Below are 20,295 nucleotides of genomic sequence, written 5' to 3'. Positions count from 1 at the left end.
TTGCCTCCTTAGTTCTAGTATTTTTCAGTAACATTATTGAGATACTAGAAACCCAGTGCACGAAATTCGTGCATGGGAGGGGGATATCCTTCAGTCTGGCCTGCACCCTCTCCAATCTGGGCCTAAACCAGCAGTCAGACATCCCTCTCACAATCCAGGACTGCTGGCTCCTAACTGCTCACCTGCCTGCCTGCCTGATTGCCCCTAACCACTTCTGCCTGCCAGCCTGATTGACACCTAAGTGCTCCCCTGCCAGCCTGATCACTCCCAACTGCCCTCCCCTGCAGGCCTGGTCACCCCCAACTGCTCTCCCCTGCTGGCCTGTTTGCCTCCACCTCCCCTCCCCTGCCAGCCTGATCGCCCACAACTGCCCTCCTCTGCTGACCATCTTGTGGCATCCATGTTGTGATGACGTGAGGGTGGCCATCTTGTGGCAGCCAACTTGTGATGACATTGTGTGAGGGCATGATGCCACCTAGGCTTTTATTAGATAGGATTATTCACATACACAATAATTTGTTCATTTAAAGTGTACATTGGAATGGTTTTTAAGGTCTTGGATATATTCACAAAGCTGTTCAACCATCATCACTAATTCCAGAGCATTTCATCACCCCTAAAATAAACCCTGTACTCATTAGCAGTCAATCCCATTCTTACCTCCCCAGCCCCTAGCAACTACTCATCTGCTTTCTGTCTGTATGGATTGACCTATTCTAAATATTTCATATAAATGGAATCATACAATATGTTGCCTTTTGTGTCTGGTTGTTATTTTTCACATAGCACAATGTTTTCTAGGTGTTTCCATGTTACAGCATGTATTAGTACTTTTATGGTTCAATAATATTCCACTGCACAGATATACCATATTTTGTTTATCCATTTATCAGTTGGTGGACATTTGGGTTGTTTCCACAATTTCACTATTATAAAAAAACTAGAGGCCTGATGCACAAAATTCATGCACTGGGGGAGGAGGGGGTCCCTCAGCCAGGTCTACACCCTCTCATAGTCCGGGAGCCCTTGCTCCTTACCATCCGCCTGCTCACTGCTCCTTATCACTGCCACGGAGGCGGGAGAGGCTCCTGCCACCGCTGCTGCACTCACCAGCCCTAAGCCCAGCTGCTGGCTGAGCAGCATTCCCCCTGTGGGAGCACACTGACCACCATGGGGCAGCTCCTGCATTGAGCATCTGCCCCCTGGTGGTCAGTGCACATCATAGCAACTGGTCATTCTAGTCATTGCGCCGTAATAATCACTTAAGCTTTTATTATATAGACTAGAGCTAGAGGCCCGGCGCACGAAATTCGTGCGCGGCTGGGGGGGGGGGGGTGTTCCCCTCAGCCCAGCCTGCACCCTCTCCAATCCAGGACCCTTCAGATGATGTCCGACTGCTGGTTTAGGCCCGATCCTAAACTGAGGGGCCTAAACTGAGAGTTGGACATTCCTCTCACAATCTGGGACCACTGGCTCCTAACTGCTCACCTGCCTGCCTGCCTGATCGCCCCTATTGTCCCCCCTGCCAGCCTTATCACCCCTAACTGCCTCTGCCTGCTAGACTGGTTGACCCCAACTGGCCCCCTGCCAAACTGGTTGCCCCCAATTGCCCCACCTGCCAGCCTGGTCGCCCCTAACTGCCCCCCCCCCGCCAGTCTGGTCACCCCATTCTGACCCGCCTGCAGGCCTGGTCACCCCCAACTGCCCCCCTGCCAGCCTGGTCGCCCTTCACTACCCACCTCTATTGGCCTGGTTGCCTTTAACTGCACCCCCTTGCTGACCTGGTCACCCCCAACTGCCCCCCTCTCCCGGCCTGGTCACCCTTAACTGCACCCCCTGCCAGCCTCGTCACCCCCAACTTCCCCCCTGCTGGCCTGGTTGCCCCTCACTACCCCCCCCCCCCCCCGCCAGCCTGGTTGCTGCACACTGTGCCCCCTGCTGGCCTGGTCACCCCTCATTGCCCCCCTTTGCTGTCCTGATCGCCCCTCACTGCCCTCCCTGCCAGCCTGGTCACCCCACACAGCCTGCTGTTCAGTCGTTTGGTCATTCCTCACTACTCCCCTGCTGGTTGCAATGGCCCCTGGCTCTTTATATATTTAGATACTATTATAAACATTATGTATGGAATTATGTGTACATGTTATGTATGGAATTATGTTTTCAATTCTCTTGTAAATCTACCTAGGAGCAGAATTGCTGGATCATATGGTAACTCTATGTTTAACTTTAAAAAATAACGGAGGGTAATCTTTTTTAAAAAATATATTTTTATTGATTTCAGAGAGGAAGGGAGAGAGAAAGATAGAAACATCAATGAAGAGAATTACTGATCGGCGGTGGTTCGAGCCTGCAACCAGGGTATGTGCCCTTGACCAGAATCAAACTTGGGACTCTTCAGTCCATAGGCCGACACTCTACCCATCGAGCCAAACCAGCTAGGGCTATGTTTAACTTTTTGAGGAACTGCCAGACTGTGGCTGCACCAATTCTTTCATATGAGCAAAAAATAAACAACTCTGCTGCTTCAATCAGTGTTCTTTTGTAATTTTGATGTATGTACAACTAAGCATTATTATCAGTCCTCAGTATTTTGGAAATGGGTACATATGCTTTAAGATTTTTTAAATATTTTTTATTGATTTCAGAGAGGAAGAGAGAGAGATAGAGAGATAGAAACATCAATGATGAGAGAAAACCATTGATCAGCTGCCTCCTGCATGCCCCACACTGGGGATCAAGTCCCCAACCCAGGCATGTGCCCTGACCAGGAATCGAACCATGATCTCCTGGTTCATAGATCAACACTCAGCCACTGAGACATGCTGGCCATACTGGGTACATATGCTTTAATTGCCAGGTGTTTCTCATCTGCCCAATAAGACTGGAACCAACTTGAGGATGTTCTTATCATTCTGCATCTATCAGAGAACCAAGTGTGGTGCCATGCCCCAAACAGAATTACTTAAAGTACTTCTGGATATTTGCATGGATGTGGGGGCTCATAGTAAGTCTAAAGAACATACGGAGAATCAACATCCCTCGCTCTCTGTGAGTAGTGAGAATGTCATTTCTACACCACAGTCACTGAGCTACATCTTCTAGTTTACCTTTTTAATTACAGGACATTTTATGTTTATTGTTGAAATTTATATGGAGAGACACTAGGTGTTGCTGCTTTCCCAGGAAAAAAATATTGCTAGGAATTATCCAGTAGTACCATAAACCTTTGTTTCAAGGAGTGAGGAAGAATTCTGATTTTCCATTTTTCACATTTACCAAAGTCCTTTCCAGATAGAATATTTTCAAAATATATATGGCGGCAGGCAGCATAATACCCCAGTACATATGCTCATGTCCTAGTCTCTAGAACTTGTCATGTTGTATGGCAGAAGGGAGTTAACAGCTAACTTGAAAACAGAAAGATTATCCTGGATTATCTGGGTGGGTCCAATGCAGAGGTGGGCAACCCCTGGCACACGTGCCAAACATGGCACGCCAGTAACTTTTGCTGGCATGCGAAACCCTCTCTTATAATCTTCCATTTACAATTTTTTTCTTAATATCGACTTTTTATTTTTCAGATAAAGTCAGTGTAGGTGCATCTTAGATAAATAAATAATTTTACATAACAAGTTATCTTAAAGACCATAGACATGGATTGACGAGAGAGGGGAAGAGCAATTTCTATGCCTCTGCCTTAACTCTCCCTGCCTTCCTAGATCCAACCAGTGTTTTGGTTTCATCCACATATGTTTGTGAATCTTTGTTCTCACTGATGAATTTTGTTAAGTCTCGTAATAGGAGTAGCCTGACGGATGAAAGTAGTAGCTCGTGCATATCTCTGAAGGTCACGAAATATAAACCTGATGTAAAATCTCTGTCATCAGTGATGCAGCAGCAAAAGTCCCACTGATAATATCAAACGGAGTCATAAAGTTTTCTGTCGGACTATCAGTGTACATGTATACATTAAAAAATAAATGTATTTTTTATCATCATATACTCTGTTTTTGTTGCTCGAATGAATTTTATCATTTCTTCAAGGTTCTTCACATACGTACACCTAAGAGATATCAAGTAGGCATAACACATTCTCAAAAAATTAGGGTTGGCACGCAGAAGAATTTTGAGTCAGAGATTTTGCTGGTTTTGGCACGCACTCACAAAAAGGTTGCCCACCCCTGGTCTAATGTAATCTCAAGGGTCCTTAAAAAGGAAGAGAGTTAGAAAAAGATGTGACTATGAGAGAGATGTAACATTGATGGCTTTGAAGATGGAGGAAGGGGACCAGGAGACTTGGAGTAAGCAGCTGCTAGAAGCTGGTAAAGACAAGAAAACAAAATTTTCTCCTTAAGCCTCCAGAAGGAAATACAGCCCTGCTGGGACCTGGATTTCGCCCAGTGAGACACCTTTCAGACTTTATTTTATTGATTTTTTTACAGAGAGGAAGGGAGAGGGATAGAGAGTTAGAAAATCAATGAGAGAGAAACATCGATCAGCTGCCTCTTGCACACCCCGTACTGGGGATGTGCCCGCAACCAAGATACATGACCCTGGCCGGAATCGAACCTGGGACCCTTGAGCCCGCAGGCCGACGCTCTATCCACTGAGCCAAACTGGCTAGGGCCCTTTTAGACTTTTGACCTCCAAAACTGTAAGGTAAATTTATGTTGTCTTAAAGTCACTGTCTGTAGTAATTTGTTATGGCAGCAATAGAATATCAATAGCTCTGGCCAGTTTTCTCAGTGGTTAGAGTGTCAGCATGAGGACCGAAGGGTCACAGGTTCGATTCCTGGTCAAGGGCACATACCTCAGTTGCAAGTTCAATCCCCAGCCCCGGTTGTGGCACAAGCAGGAGGCAACCAATCGATGTGACGACTAAATGCCATGTGTGATCCTAGACAGGATCCTATATTGGGGGGGCTGGGGTGGGGGATACCATAAAGCATAGTGTTAAGTGACAAATAAGAATGCAGATGGTAGATTGTATTATAAAATTATACAAAATTGGTATTTTCAGTCTGTTGTTCCTTCATTCAGCTACCTATAGAGCACTTAGTATGTGCCAGTTTATAAAAAGTCCTGATAGCACAAAGATGAATGGAGCCAAGGGGCATGACCTTGAGATTTATAAGATAGTCAAGGAGACAGAGAAGTAAATTTAAAAATGGAAGTACGTGAAATCACTCAGGTTCCATCCCCAGTCAGGGCATATACAAGAATCAACCAATGAATGCATGAATAAGTGGAACAACAAGTCAAGATTTCTCTTTATTATAAAAAAATCAATAGATTAAAAAATAATAACTCATATTCACATAAAATCGTATCAGCCTTCAAATTCATTCTTTCAGATATGAAAGAAAATATTTAGTCCCTCAGTGGTCGCCCATAGGGATGGCCAAGTTTACACTAAGCCAGAGATGGTCTCCTGGCTAAAGTCAAGGCACAGGGTCATTGGCCTTACGCAGGCCACTGGCCTCCAAGTGGCCTTCGCTTTTCTGGGCTCCCTGGATTGCAGACTGGTCAGAATCGTTGATATTTAGGTTATCCAGGAGATCTGGGTCCCAGGGGAAACGGGCACTTGTCACACTCACATAAAACTGACTCGTAACAGAGTTCATTTCATAATTTTCAGAGTGAAAGTGCTCCGCTGCTAGGAAAGAATGAGGCTTCTGGGAAATTACAAGGCCGTCAGCTGCCACTGGAGAGAGGACTACCTGGACAAGGGCCCTTCCTCCTCCAGGCCAGGCCAGAAGCACAGCCCCTACGTTTCTCAGGGCCACGCATCAGTATCCTACGTTGCCCTCTGCTGGAAGACAGCACAGACAGCAGGAAGTGCACGGGCCATGGTTGAGATCGTGTTTGAATTCTGGTTCTGCCATTATGGGCTCTGGGCCTTGGGCAGTCCATCTCACCGTGCCTCCATTTCCTCACCTGCAAAACAGATATGCTTCACAAAACTGCTGTGAGAATTAGTAAATTACGGGAGGAAATGCAAGCCATCAGTTGTTCTTTTTCCTTTAGTTTACAGCAGCATTTGTGGTTAAGAAACACAGGACTTAAATCCAGAAGAGCTCAGCCTAACTTCCAATTCTGCCACTTAACATTCGGGGCCGGGGGGGGGGGGGGGGGGCGGGGGGGGGGGGCTCGGTTTACCACCTACTTTGCTTCAGGTGCTGTGCTGGTTCTTTATACTATTTTTCTTTGTTCTGAAGATAATAGGTATTATTATCCCCCATTACAAGAAAATTGAGTTCAGAGAGATTAGTTTATCAAGGTAACACAGCTGGCAGGAGATTGGACTGAGATTTCAACCCAGAAAGTCTGAATCCATTTTCTTGCTCCAAAAATCATCAATAACCAGGCTGCTTGGGAGAAGCAGGGGAGGGGGTAAAAGTGATTGAAGATTGGGTAAAGTGACCCATTCACTAGGGCTCTATTTCCGATTCCCCACATTGTTTCCCCAGCTTTATTAGAGGCTATACTTGGAGCACAGTATAACAATAGCTGTTACCCAGCCCTCCTTTAGTTAGAATGATACAGGTTTTAAAATTAGCAGTCATGCAGCTCTGGCCAGTTAGCTCAGTTGGTTAGAGCATCAGCCCGATACAGCAAGGTTGTGGTTTCAATCCCGGGTCAGCCAATGAATGCATGGAGAGGGGGAGCAACAAATCAATGTTTCTCTCTCTCTCTCTCTCTCGCCTCTAAAAAAAAAAGCAATATATTAAAATTAGCAGCCACCTAGAACTTGGGGGACAGAGTAGCTCTAGGGCTCTTACGAAGAATCAATGTTGCCTGTTCAACTCTGTAGTGTAGCAGCTTTGCTTGATTACAATTTATAGCTGGAGACCTACTCTCCACTTGAACCAGCCCAGTTCAGCTTAGATATCAATCAGTCTCTCCATCCCTAGAAATCATCTATGGAGACAGGCCCTGACCCTCAAGTCCCAAGGAGACAAGAACACACCCAGATGAAGCAGGCTTGGGGTTAATCAGACCAGGTTTGGACCTCTATTAGTTGCATGATCATGGATGGGCAAATTTAACATGGGTCTCTGCTTCCTCATCTATAAAATGGGCGATAGTGACACCTGTGAGAGAATGATACATGGGTGTAAATTACAGCTCAACATGGTGCTGTCACATTCCACAAGAGCTAGTGAAACAACCCTGTCGTGGCAGCTACTCAGGACAAGGTCAAGAGCCTTAGGGTTCTGGGTAACGGATGAGCCTGACTCTGTGCCTTGGGCAACTCCTATCACCATGCCTCATAAAGGGCATGACAGATGCACATTTATTCCCCAGATCACAGGCGCCCTACAGGAGAGAGGAGAGGGGAAAAGCAGAAAGCCTTTAGAGTTGTCAATCTGCCTTCCTGCCGCTCTCTCCACCCACCTCCTCTCAGGGATTCTTCTCTGATTTATGTGGTAATAGTTAAACGGGTAAGGGTCAGCCTCCTTACCTTATTGACACAACTCGTGCACTGATATTCTGGAACCGGAGCCCAAGGACAACTTATTTTTCTCTGAGTCTGATCTCAATTCTTTCTCTTTCTCACCCTTTCTTTTCTATGAGTATCCAGCACAGGCACACCAGTCAAACAACTGAAAAGCTTATATGGGGGAGAGGGGCTGGGAGAGAAGAAACGTGTGTGTCCTTAAGGGCAGGAAGGGACCAAGTCTTTTCATGTCAGTTGGGAGCATTCACAGCCTTATGTGTATGGATACTTAAAATTATTCATCAGAAACTGACTTGTTTCTTTGCCTGTTTGGTATCATCTCAAAAGTCAAAAGTACAGGAATATTTAGTCCCAGGAAAGCAACAATCATTATGGATCTTTCCATTCTGTTCAAAACCACCTAGAAATAACAACAATAATACAGTATATCCTACATGCAAAGAGATCAGGTAATAAAATTAAGAGATGATGATGATTTACTTTAGCTTTAGATCCCAAGAAACTTTTCCAAGGACACCATAAACCCTGATTTGAAGCATAATAAAGCATTCACAGATTACTTCTAAAGTTTAAAGCAGTAACTGAAAGTTCCAAGCCCACTCACTAAACCCATGAGAACATCTTTTTCCAGTATAGCTGCCTACATACAAACACATAGGCATAAATCCCAGGCTAAAAAGCATTAGTGTTGTGAGGGAGGCAGTTAAAACAGAGGTATCCATCCCTAGATTCAAGCTCATAGATCAATATAATATTTCCATCCTTTTCATTTACCATTTTCACTCGCACTCTATTTGTGTCCAGATAAATATATACCATTATGGAAGCACATACGTCAAGTTGTTCAGGTTTAATGATTCCACGGTTTGTTATTAACACTTGAACATATCACTTCTGTCCCATTAAGTCCATTCACTGTTTGTAGTTTGTAGATAGTCCAGGTCACCCAGCCTCCCAAGCAGAACATTTTAATCAAATTCCTTTACACCTCCAACCCTCACAAAACAGCTCTATGATGAAATAATGAAGATACAGATTAGTCATGAGTGGCAAAGCACTGGTCTTTAGGGTCCAAAGATCTCTGTAACTGGCAAGAGCAGTTGGGGGGCAAAAAACAAATAGGGGAACTGACACTGTTTGAACCCCCCTTTTCTGAGTCCCTTCTTCCCAGACTGCCTGAAAAATAAGCCTCCTTTCCTTAAGTGCAGAATGAATCTACTTATGCAACTTCTAATATAAGAAACCCCGCAGGAGAATGAAACGTTATAGTAACACATGTGGGAAGATGAGAACTGTGGACTAAAACTCTATTACCTCCCTAAGTGAGTGGGAAAAATACCCTGGTGACAGTAACCATGAACACCTTAGCCAGAATGCTGACCACGGAGCAGCAAGAACCCCAGCCTGGCCTTGGCTGAACTTACGCCACTTTCCTGTGAGGGTCCCAGCAATCTTCTTCCTCTTCCCTATAAACCTCTGAGCTAATTCCTTACAGCTAGGTAGGATCAGAGCTTCCCAATAGGACCCCTCTCTGCAAGAAACTAGGATTCTTTTTTTCCTTTTCTTTTTGTTATTGATTTGAGAGAGAAAGGAGAAGGAAAGAGAGATAGGGACATCAATGATGAGAAAGAATCATCGATCCGCTGCCTCCTGCACTCCCCCTACTGGGGATTGAACCCAAAATCCAGGCAAGTGCCCTGGCCAGGAATTGAACTGAGACCTCCTGGCTCATGGGTCAAAGCAAAACCACTGAGCCACACTGGATGGGCAGATTTTTTTCTTCATGCAAGTTCAACATTGAAGAAAAGATAGCATTTACTCACAAATCGCAGGTCAACCATAGGCAGGCTGGTTAAGGGAGGGACAAGTGTGAAAGGTCTATTATAATCCTACCCAGGCCGAAAGCAGGTCACTCAGGAAATCCCTAAGATCAAACTGGTGCTCAGGGTTTCCTCTAGGGTGATCAAAAGTGTGTTTTGTGCAGACGGATTAGATTGTACCCAGCCCCAACTAGACCAAGCCTCCCAGTTCCAGGATGAACTATTCCTTGGCCTAGTGGACACCTGTCACGATTTCAAACTTCATGGCCCCTCTCCAGCCTGGATTTATGTCCCCAGATAATTGGGGCAGCAGTGGACCAGGCTCAGATTGTGATGATGGAGAAAATAGCCGGTCCTGTGTGTGTTTAGAAATTGCCTGAACTCCCTTTGGAGTCACATTTACTCCTAGCTCTGCGCTAGGAGAACAATGTCAAAACAAAAAAAGTCTTATTTTCCAATATTTTCCTACCATTTCCCCAACTTTTGTACCTCTCAATCTTAACCTTTCCCCCCCTCTCCTCCTCACACACACACACCACCACCAGAAGATGTTGTCAACACTCCAGTATCTCTAGGGCCCATGGATAAGCAGCATTAATGGCATTTGGCAGAATACCCCACCCCACTTTGAAGACTCCTCCAAGTTCAACACTGAAGAAAAAAATGATAAGGTAAGAGAAGCGGGTGTAGAAACCAGAGCCTGTCTCTTCTCACGTAAGAGGCATGGAAATTTTAGGAGTCCGTGAAGATGACGTCATCTCTTGCCTGAAGGCCACCAGCCACCACTGGGTGGGAGGTGCATTATCACTTGTTTCTCCTCTGGACTGAAATGCAAGATAGTCAGGATGGCTGTGAGTGTCTGCTGGCGGCCCAGGCTGTCAGGCAAGGTCAGGAAGCGGTAAATGATGTTTTTGAGGTACTCCAGATTGGCTCCCTCCCGACTCTGGTCCCTGGTGTTCTTCTCAATGCGGCTCTGCAGGACTCCAACCTCCTCTCGGTGCCGCTCCCCCTCCTCCAGCAGCCGCTCCTGCAGCTGATGCACCTCCACCTCCAGCCTGTGTTTCTGCTTCCTCAGGAATGTGATCTCCACCTCCTTGCGGGCCAACTGCTCAGCGTACAGGAAGAAAGTGGGCTCGTTGGCCGCAGCGAGTTGAAGTGCTTGGGTCAGGTTATCAGGGGAAGCTACGTCAGCCGGGTCCTCAGGATCCCCGCCACCTACGGGGCTTCTGCGTCCTGGCAGCACAGAAGACAAAGCCACAGACCTCAGCTGCTCCAGCTCCAAGTCCTTCTCGGCCAGCACAGCCAGGGCACGGTCCCGCTGCTTGTGCAGCTCCTCCTCCAGTTTCAGCGTGCGGTCCCTGAAGTCCAGCTGGCTCCGCTCCAGCTCTTGCCGGTGGTGATGCTGCAGCCGGGCCAGCTCCTGCTTCCAGTCCTCGGCCTCCTGCTGGTGCTGGCGCTCGAGCTCCTCACAGGACAGCCGCAGGGAGATATACTTCTCCTTCAGCTCTGCAAGCTGCTCCTGGGATTCCTCCAGCTCCTTGGCCAGGTTACCGTCTTTGGTGGTCTTGCTCTTGAGGACGACCTGGGCCCTCATCTTGTACCTCTCAAACTCTTCCTTCAGCTGTTTCAGCTCCTGCTGGTAGTAGAGCGCAGTAGCCTTCTCCCCATCGGCAGCCTCAGAGCTGGGCATTATCTCCAGGTTGCAGAGCTTCTCTACATCCAAAGTCACCTGGCTTTTCCTGGCCGCCACCTGCAGTAGCCTCTTCAGCTTCTCCATCTTGTCCTTCAGGACATTGACATCCAGACTGGACTCTTCTGCATGGCTGTCTAGAGGGGACCGGCTAGAGACTGCAAGAGCCAGCGTCTTGTTCTCCAGGTCCAGCTGCAGAATGCGCTCCTTCAGCTTCTGGATGGCCAGCTGGTCCTTCTGCTTGGCTTTCTCATAGGTGCCCAGCAGCTCCGACACCTCGGATATTTGGTTCTCCAGGGCTGCCACCCTCTGCTCCTCCAGCTGAGATTGCTGGCGTAGTTGATCCTCTGCAAGGGCTGTCTGTAAAACAAGGGAACAGATAAGAAATCCATCCAGAAAAGCCACGAAGCTCTATGGCAAACTTTGAGAAAGCAAGATAGGGGAGCAAGAGGTCGGGGACTGACCTGACAGGAATAGGAACTGGGGATTTTTCTGTTGATTTGGGAGCTCACAAAAGATCCTGTAACCTGCTACGGTTCTGCTCCCAATCACAAGTTATACCAAACAATATAAAGAACCTTTGTATATCAGTCCTTATTCTGCTGTAGTGCTTCCACTCTCTCCCATTACACACTCAACTCAGATATTCAGTATGTTATCCTTGTCTATCATGTACGTCCCCAAATCCTATTAAGAAATCAGGTGATGCTCTTTGGTCTCGGCGGCAGAAGCAAGATGACGAAGGGGACGTCCTCGTTCGGCAAGCGCCGCAACAAGACGCACACGCTGTGCCGCCGCTGCGGCTCCAAGGCCTACCACCTGCAGAAGTCCACGTGCGGCAAGTGCGGCTACCCCGCCAAGCGCAAGAGGAAGTATAACTGGAGTGCCAAGGCCAAGCGACGGAACACCACCGGGACGGGTCGCATGCGGCACCTGAAAATCGTGTACCGCAGGTTCAGGCATGGATTCCGTGAAGGAACAACTCCTAAACCCAAGAGGGCAGCTGTTGCCGCATCCAGTTCATCTTAAGGATTTCAGTGATTAGTCGAGCAATAAATCTCGGTTTTCAAAAAAAAAAAAAAGAAATCAGGTGATGCCCTGGCCAGTTGGCTCAGTGGGTAGAGCATCAGCCTGCAGACTAAAGGGTCCAGGGTTCCATTCTGGTCAAGGGCATATGCCCGGGTTGCAGGCTCGATCCCCAGTAGAGGGAAGGGGGCATGCAGGAGGCAGCCGATCAATGATTCTCTCTCATCATTGATGCTTCTATCTCTCTCTCCTTCTCCCTTCCTTTCTGAAATGAATAAAAATATATTAAAAAAAAGAAATCAGGGGACATTTTTTTCCTCTTCCAATATTCCTGGGAGGTTCAAAACTGCGTTGGATCTCTCTCCACACTGAACAGAGGCACTGTAAAGGCAAGTCTTTAAAGGCAAATCTTGACTGAAAGCAATTACAAGAGGTTATTTCTTCAAAGAAAATTCCCATTGCCCCCTTCAGCCACCCTCCCTGTAGGCATATACTGCTACCTACACATAGGCATATACTACCTTTCATTGCACAGCTGCTACGATACGCTTCACAGAGCACAGCTGGTAAGATGCCAATGCCCAGAAATTCAGAGCTGTCTGGCTCCAACCCAGCTGACACTCAGAAACTCCATCCACATCCTGTTGGAAGCACACTCTGTGGACACTGTCAACACCACAGAGAACAGGAATTCCCAGGACTCGCAAATAAAACTTTTCCAACAGCATCAAAAACTGAAAGTACAGCCACTATCAAAGGAGAAAAAAAGCCTTAATATTTCCCACTTCAGGCTAAATGATTGAAGGAGATGAAGATAATTACCTTCCTCATTTCCTGCTGCAACTGGGCCTGGAAATGGCTCTTAAGGCAGGCGGCCTCTTCCTGAAGCTCCTGCAGCCGGGGGTCTGGCCGATTCTTCTCATCTCGAAGAGCCTGCAGCTCACCTTTGAGCTCCTCCACCTCCCGGGTCAGCTGTTTAGCCTGCAGTTCAAACCCTTCCACCTGACCAGCAGCATATGCCCGCCCAGCCAGGGCTTCTCGGGCCTCTTCTAACCGAAGCTCCAAGTCTTGGCGCTGGGTTCTCTCCTCCTGCAGCAGCTTCTGGAGCTCACGCAGCATCAAGGCATGGTTGCTCTGCTCTTGGGCCCGATCGTGCTGTTGTGTGATAAGGCGGGCTTTGGTTTCTGCTATCTGCTCCTGCAGCTCCTTCAATTCTCCCTCCAGACGCTCCCTCTCCTCCTCTGCCTTTTTGCTGGCATCCTCTAAGTCCTGTTTCATCTTCTTCTTGTCAGCCAGGTAAGAAGCTTCCATGCGGGACTTCTCCTGGGTGACCGTGGCCAAAGAGCTAGTCAAAGTGGCCAACTGAGTCTTCAGCTGGTGCAGTCGTTTGTCCACCTCCCCACCCGCAGACTGTCCATCCCCGCTGCTGCTGCTGACACCGCTCTCTGACCCACTAGCCTCTTCGGACTTTGGAGGTGGCGGTCCACGGGCCAGTCTGTCATCTTCTGCCCCAAGCTCACCCTTGGTGCTAGCGAGACTGGCCGTGGTATCCAAGCTGGTGGCGGTCCCAGTGCTATCCTCGCTGTGCGTGGAGCATCGGTCATCCACGCAGTCCGGAGAGGTGTGGCCTGGAGGCTGGACACCTGCGAGGCCCACGTCCGCCTCGTGGGATACCGACAGCACCTTGATGCTGGCCTCCAGAGCCTCTTTCTCTTTCAGGAGGCTTTTATAGGCGCGGACCACATCCTTGAGCCTTGTCTGGTACTGGCTGAGCTGCTGCTTCTGGCTCTCAATGATCTCCAGCAGGTCCCTCCTGCTCGGGCCACCCCCGAAATTCATCCCAAACTTCTCCATGAGGATTCAGAACTGGTCACGTTCCACGTCAGCGTTTGGACAGCCCCGTAGAGGGTCACGAAGACGCTGGCAGATGATGTTGTCCCCGAGGCCGCATAGCCGCTCCTCCCAGCTTCCGAGACCGAAGCGGGGCGACGGGGCAGCCTGGCAGAGCGACCCCGGGTCCCAGCACCGAGGGCGGGGGCGGGTCCTACCCGAGAGGCGGGGCGACGCCAGCACAATAGGAGCGCACTTCCAGGCCTCGCCCGCCCCGTCTCAGCGGCCGCTCCGGCTCCTCGCTCGCCGGGGCTTCCGCAGCCCCGGCCGGCCGGGCCCGGGCCCACGGTCCGCAAGGGTTTGAGCTGAGCGCAGCAGCCCCACCACGACTTCCTACCTGCAGCGGCCCGTCGGGGGCGCTTCCGGGTCCGCTGGAAGTGACGACAGCACGACGCCACAGGCCCCGCCCCCAGGGCACGGAGTGGGCGGGGCTACTGCAGCCCCTGCGTGGGAGCCGCCTGTTGAGAATCTAGCGGGGCTGCAGGTGGACCGCTGTCGCCAAGAGCAGAGCAAGCGCAAGTTGAGGGCACGCGGTGCCGGTGGTTGCAGGAGGTTCGCCTGAGCTTGCCCTCAGGCTGCGATCCGCAAGGCACCAGGCGACGTCGCACTGTCCTTAGCAAACATGCGGGTGAGCGAGGTCCCCACTATTTGAGGGCTCAGTACCTTTGTACCTAAAGAGCAACAATGAAGACTCCCGTTTAGACCACGAAAACAGCAACCCTTTCTAGGCCAGCCTTTGGCACCTAGTAGGCGTATAGTATAATAAGTATTAGCACCCCTTCTGAATCTGCTGAGCTGATTCAACAAGTGTTTGTAGAGGGCACCCTATAGCCAAAACGTCTTTCCCAAGTGCCAACAACTATATGCCAGAAGCTTCACAAGAGTTTTGCTATGTAGTCATACCATAATTCTGCTCCGTGGGTATCTTTAGCACTGTTTTACAGATAGGGAAACAGGAAGCACAGAGAGGTTAAGTAGCATGCCCAAGGTCACACAGTAAGTTTAGGAATCCTCTGCAGATCAGTCCCACTCTCAACATATCAGATGCCATGCCAGATAATCACCCTGGAGAGACAAGGTCCTGCCTTCAAGGAGCTCACATCTAGTGAGGAACCAGGCCTGCAAATACAAGTCCTGCCATCATACCAGCGTGTATAAGTATATTTAACGTGAAATGGAAATTAGGAGGGAGGCCTATCTAGGGGCGGCAGAGAAGGCTGTCAAGGAAAACACTTTGGGATTTGAAGGATGAGTAGTGATTGCCCGTATAACTAGAGATGAAGGAAACAGGTATTCCAGGCAGAGGGAAACGATTGCAAGGACTCCTAGGGCTTCAGGGAGCCTGGCTCACCTGGAAAGCGTGGAGAGTCATCTCAAGGCAGTAGTTTAGGGTATGTGAAGGAGGCGGCAACAGATGGGGCTGGCGTATGGACCCAAATTAAGGCATTTAGATTTTGTCCTGGGTGGTAATACACTAAATTTTAATTGAAAGAGTGGCATCATCAAACTTGTATGACTGGGTGGCGATACCAAGGGGCAGGAGACCTGTGAAGAGGCTAATTCAAGCAGAAGAGATGGTAGTGCAATAGGGCAGTGACAACAGGGATGAGAAGAAAGAGGTTAATAACAGAGCTAAAGATCCAGAACTGATCTGATTGTTCACCATTCGTGTGTTATTACGCTGGGACTCTTTTAAATGTACTCTTTGGCCTTGTTAAAAATAAAAAAATAAAAAATAAAAAAAAAAGCCTGCTTAGGAATGCAAGCCTATGACTGAAGAGTAAAGTCATGCCCTCGCTCCAGGAGCTGAGGGGGCAAAAGGGAGGACTAAGACCTCAGCCCGGAGCTCCCGCATCCCTGAGAGGGTGGTGCCGCCAGTCCATGCTGCTAGTTACCGAAAGCTAAGCCGGAGCCCGGAGAGGGCTGAACGCTGCAAACCAAAGCCCTGCGGCCGCCACGGGTGATGGAGGAGGGGGCCACGGTGCAGAGGTGAGCCGCTCGGAGGCCGGCTCAGCAGCCGCAGATGTGACGGGCGCGCTAGAACCAGGTGGGGAAACCTGACCCTTTCCTCCTTCAAGCTGGCGCGGCGCGCAGCCGGGCAGCGGAGACGCGGTCAGCTTCAGTTTCTCCGGAGCCGGAGCCGGAGCCGGAGCCGGAGCCCGAGCCGCGGGGCGGGGCGGGGCGGGGCGGGGCGGGGGGCCGGCCCGGCGGGGGCGGGGCTGCAGTGACGTCGGGCGGGCCGGGACGCGCGGAGGCGGTGGCGGCACCTCCTCCTCCTGCTGCTGCCGAGCCCCATCCCCCCCGCGACCGGCCGGTTCCAGCCTGCACCCCCGTGTCCGTGCCCGTGCCCCCTCCCCCGGGCCCCGCCATGGGCCTCACCGTGTCCGCGCTCTTTTCTCGGATCTTCGGGAAGAAGCAGATGCGGATCCTCATGGGTGAGGCAGATCGAGCGCGCGGCCCGGACGGGAGCGCCGGCCCCCGCGCAGCCCTCCCGCCCCCGGTCCCTCCAGCCCAGCTCATCCGACCCCTGACCCTGAGTCTCCCACTCCCCCACCCCGCGGGCCACTGCTCTCGGGCGGGTCGCGGTCTGCAGCGCCGACCCCGGGCCCTGAGACCTGGAGCTGCGGGCCTGGGTGGGGTGAAGCGCCCTCCGCCCCAGCCCGGCTGGTGAGAAGGGAGGATTCCGCCCTTGGAGACGACTTTTCAAAGGAGCGGGACTCTCCTCCGTGACCTTCCACCCCGAGTCCTCTCCCGACCCTCCTCTCCGGCTTTGGGTTCAGGAGCTGGCGCTCGCTCGCCACCCAGACTGCCCTCCAGGCCCGGAAGGTGGACCACAGCGCTCACCTGCAGGCGCTGGGCTCTCGGCCCCTCGCCCCATCACCATCATCACCATCAGCTGTCCTGGCCTTTCCCCTTCCCTGGTCTCTAGGGGGCTCCCTCGCTCCTATCTCTATCGCCAGGCCCCTCTCCTTTGCAGTTGGCTTGGATGCAGCTGGCAAGACCACAATCCTGTACAAACTGAAGTTGGGGGAGATTGTCACCACCATTCCCACCATAGGTGAGTCCGGAGGCCAGGTTGGAGGAGCGGGAGCGCGCCGCGGCTGACCTCCTCGGGGTCTACCCCCCACTCTGCACCCCAGTGCTGGGAGCTGACACCAGATACAGCTACCTGAGAAGTGGGTCACGGTATCTTTACGTGTTGGATGGTGCCCAGGAGGGCTGGATGTGCCCTAACCCCGCCCCATTTGTGGACTACTGGTCTCTGGGCTTCTGATCTCTTGGGCCTTGACCATTGCCCTCTGGTTTTGTGTCCCTGCTGAATTCACCTAGTTTTAGTGAGTTCCTTCCTTTCAGGACTTTTTCTCTTTTTTTTTCCCAATTACTGCAGGCTTCAACGTGGAAACAGTGGAATACAAGAACATCTGTTTCACAGTCTGGGACGTGGGAGGCCAGGACAAGATTCGGCCTCTGTGGAGGCACTACTTTCAGAACACTCAGGTGGGGGCAGGGATGTCTCCCCAACCCCAGGGGAGGGGGTGTTAGGGTTAGGAAGACTGAGATGCTGGCCTAGTCTGGGCCCCCAGGCCAGGTTAAAGCCCTGCTCCCTTCACCCCTTTCCCCTTTTGTAAGCTAGCTTCTCATCATCCTTCAGAATTGGCCTTAGTCTTCTGAGACCCAGCCACCTTAGGGGTGTTCTGAGAAGCAGGGTTGGGGCCCAGGGTCCAGGCTGCCTGATCTAGCTCTCATCACCTCTCTCCCTGTTCCCACCTATGTCTTTTAGCTAGATTGCTTGCCTGAGGGCAGAAGCTGTATCCTTTGCAGGGTGCCTCCACTTTGTGCCAGGACATCTGCCGAGCCTTAGTGGAAGTTTTTAGAGACGATTAAAGAGAGAAAGAGCCAGACTAAAGTATGTTCTAGACGGGAGTGATTGCTCCACCTTCCTTTCTGCCCAGGGTCTCATCTTTGTGGTGGACAGTAATGACCGGGAGCGGGTCCAGGAGTCGGCTGACGAACTTCAGAAGATGGTGAGCGCCAGGGCCCTGGGACTGAGCCCCTGGTGTGGAGACAGGGCTCTGTCGTGGTGCACAGTCAGGAAATGCCTCTCGGGCCTTGAATGTGTGTTTCTCTTTGTGGACGCAAACACAGGGAGACTGTCACCCTGTTTTGGATTTGGGTCAGGTAACAAGTATAGGACATGAATTTTCACATCCTCACCTCTGAGTCTGAGGAGTGAGTGGGAAGAGGGGAATATGTGGTGGAGAGGAACATCATCTTACGTTCTTGCTTTTCCATTTCGAAATTTTGTCATTTTGATTAGGGCAATTACTCAAATTAGGAAAAGGCTCTTTCTGGACTGAAGGCCAGGATGGCCTCCAGTGAATTATAACTGTGTGTCTTGTGTTCAGCAGTAGACTACACAATATTTTGTTTTTCCCACAAGTATGCTAGAAGGAGGAAAGGAGGGCTTCCCTACACAACAGGGAAGAGGGAGCCTGGGGACCCCAAAGGACCCCAGATTCCACCCCCTTGGCCTCTCTCAGCTGCAGGAGGACGAGCTGCGGGATGCGGTGCTGCTGGTCTTTGCCAACAAGCAGGACATGCCCAACGCCATGCCCGTGAGCGAGCTGACCGACAAGCTGGGCCTGCAGCACTTGCGCAGTCGCACGGTGAGGGTCCTGCCTCTCCCAAGGGAGCCACAGGCTGGGCAGGAAGTGAAGGCATCCCCCTTTTCTTCCCTGATACTAACCTCTTTCTTTCCTTCTCCCCCCAGTGGTACGTCCAGGCCACCTGTGCCACCCAAGGCACAGGCCTATACGATGGGCTGGACTGGCTGTCCCATGAGCTGTCTAAGCGCTAACCAACCAGGGGCCGGCCCCTGCTGCCCGGAGCCCCCGCGTGCATCCCCGGGATCACCAGACTCCCGGACTCCTCAGGCAGTGCCCTGCCCTCCTGCTCCTCCTCCCACAGACACAGGCCTCTGCTCCTGCCCCTCCCGCCTGCATGTTCTCTCTGTTGTTGGAGCCTGGAGCCTTGCTCTCCGGGCACAGAGGGGTCCACTCTCCTGCCTGCTGGGACCTGTGGAAGGGGCTTCCAGGACCGAGACCCTTTCTTCCAGAGGAGGAGCAGGGACCTGGGTTTACTTTTGTTTGTTCCATTTTGGGCATACCCTTGGGGCCAGGTGGGAGGGGAGGGGGGACTCCGGGTGGTGCTAAGATATGGCACTGGATATTGAGTAATAAATTTGCTGTGGTTTGTACATGATGTGGTCTGTAGCCTAGTAGTGGGGGCTGGGTTATTGGATGCAACGAGACAATATGGGGGAGGTTCAAAGCAGCTAAGGCTGCAGGCACACACACATACATTGCTGCTGCCTTCATGTAGCTCAGCAGCTCCCTCCTTATTGAGGTGGGAAGTACTGCAGGGGTTCCAGTGGAGGAAATCCTATTTCATCCCAATTCCAAGGGGCCTTTGCTGGGGGTAATAGGATCTAACTTCTTGCTTCTGTAAACCGCATAACTCTCCTATCCTATCCATCTCCTAGCCAGCTGTGGTTCTTAATGATTACTATCACATTGAAATTTGATGGGGAGGGAACATTCTTTAAAAACAAGAGTCCTGTGCGCGCTTCGGCAGCACATATACTAAAATTGGAACGATACAGAGAAGATTAGCATGGCCCCTGCGCAAGGATGACACACAAATTCGTGAAGCGTTCCATATTTAAAAAAACACACAATAGTCCTGAGGTACCCTGGAGAAAACATGAATATGCATCTTTAAAGTCACGCAGCCGATTCTGTGGTCTATTCGCCTTATTTTGTGAAACATTGGTAGGGCCTAGGGATTACAGTGCATCACTTACTGTGCACCACTGGGACTCTCTACCTGGGTAGACAGCCCCCGCCAATGGGGAGTAGGACCAGGGCTGTGGGCTACTCTCCAAGCGTGACTCACTCTGCCCGTTTCCCTTAGCAACCCAGCAAAGCTTAAAACCTACCATTGCCACCCTTTTCCTAGTATTTTATTTTATTTGCTGTTCTCCCTTCTTTCATGTCAGTTTCTCCATGAGCTTTGTAGGAAGTGAGTCCCGGAGGTAAAGGCTAACAGAGACTCTGGGGGTCTGGCTGGTATTAGAGGCAGCACTGGCTGTCTGTGCAGCAGCAGTGTAGCTGGGGATTATGATGGGTGCTCGGGACTCTCCCCTCCCAGGCTATTCTCTTCCCCTGCTCCTGAGCCAGCCTTTCCTGATTAAAATGAGTCATTTGATCCTTGCTGGTTATCTATCTAGGGTATCCTCACCCTCCCTGACATTTTAGCCTCATCCTCCCAAGGGCCATAAAAGTTAACAGATTTTTCTTGGATATTATGAAGTCCAAAAACACTGTAAGCCCCAAGGGAATCAGGTA

The 20,295-nt window shown here is 50.6% G+C and overlaps 3 protein-coding genes and 1 non-coding gene across 4 annotated transcripts; 3 read left to right on the top strand and 1 right to left on the bottom strand.

The window, feature by feature from the left end:
• Window positions 1-9,125: 9,125 nt before the first annotated feature.
• On the bottom strand, window positions 9,126-14,269 carry GCC1 (GRIP and coiled-coil domain containing 1). Its single transcript, XM_036328786.1, has 2 exons — window positions 12,821-14,269; window positions 9,126-11,332 (listed from the first exon to the last, which is right to left on the bottom strand). The coding sequence occupies exons 1-2, from the start codon at window positions 13,850-13,852 to the stop codon at window positions 10,037-10,039; spliced, it is 2,328 nt and encodes a 775-aa protein (XP_036184679.1). The 5' UTR covers window positions 13,853-14,269; the 3' UTR covers window positions 9,126-10,036.
• On the top strand, window positions 11,677-12,054 carry LOC118666444 (60S ribosomal protein L37-like). The gene has a single exon (XM_036328787.1). The coding sequence runs from the start codon at window positions 11,678-11,680 to the stop codon at window positions 11,999-12,001; it is 324 nt and encodes a 107-aa protein (XP_036184680.1). The 5' UTR covers window position 11,677; the 3' UTR covers window positions 12,002-12,054.
• Window positions 14,270-16,155: 1,886 nt separating the features above from the next.
• Window positions 16,156-19,150, top strand: ARF5 (ADP ribosylation factor 5). The gene is made up of 6 exons (XM_036328785.1): window positions 16,156-16,323; window positions 16,866-16,946; window positions 17,277-17,386; window positions 17,842-17,913; window positions 18,430-18,555; window positions 18,660-19,150. The coding sequence occupies exons 1-6, from the start codon at window positions 16,257-16,259 to the stop codon at window positions 18,744-18,746; spliced, it is 543 nt and encodes a 180-aa protein (XP_036184678.1). The 5' UTR covers window positions 16,156-16,256; the 3' UTR covers window positions 18,747-19,150.
• A 356-nt stretch (window positions 19,151-19,506) lies between these two features.
• On the top strand, window positions 19,507-19,613 carry LOC118666731. The gene has a single exon (XR_004971058.1). It is a non-coding gene; the product is annotated as a U6 spliceosomal RNA (small nuclear RNA).
• The last annotated feature ends 682 nt before the right edge of the window (window positions 19,614-20,295 follow it).

Source organism: Myotis myotis, unplaced genomic scaffold, assembly GCF_014108235.1.
Source record: "Myotis myotis isolate mMyoMyo1 unplaced genomic scaffold, mMyoMyo1.p scaffold_m19_p_11, whole genome shotgun sequence".
NCBI lineage: Eukaryota > Metazoa > Chordata > Mammalia > Chiroptera > Vespertilionidae > Myotis > Myotis myotis.
This window is presented reverse-complemented; position numbering and strand designations above follow the sequence as displayed.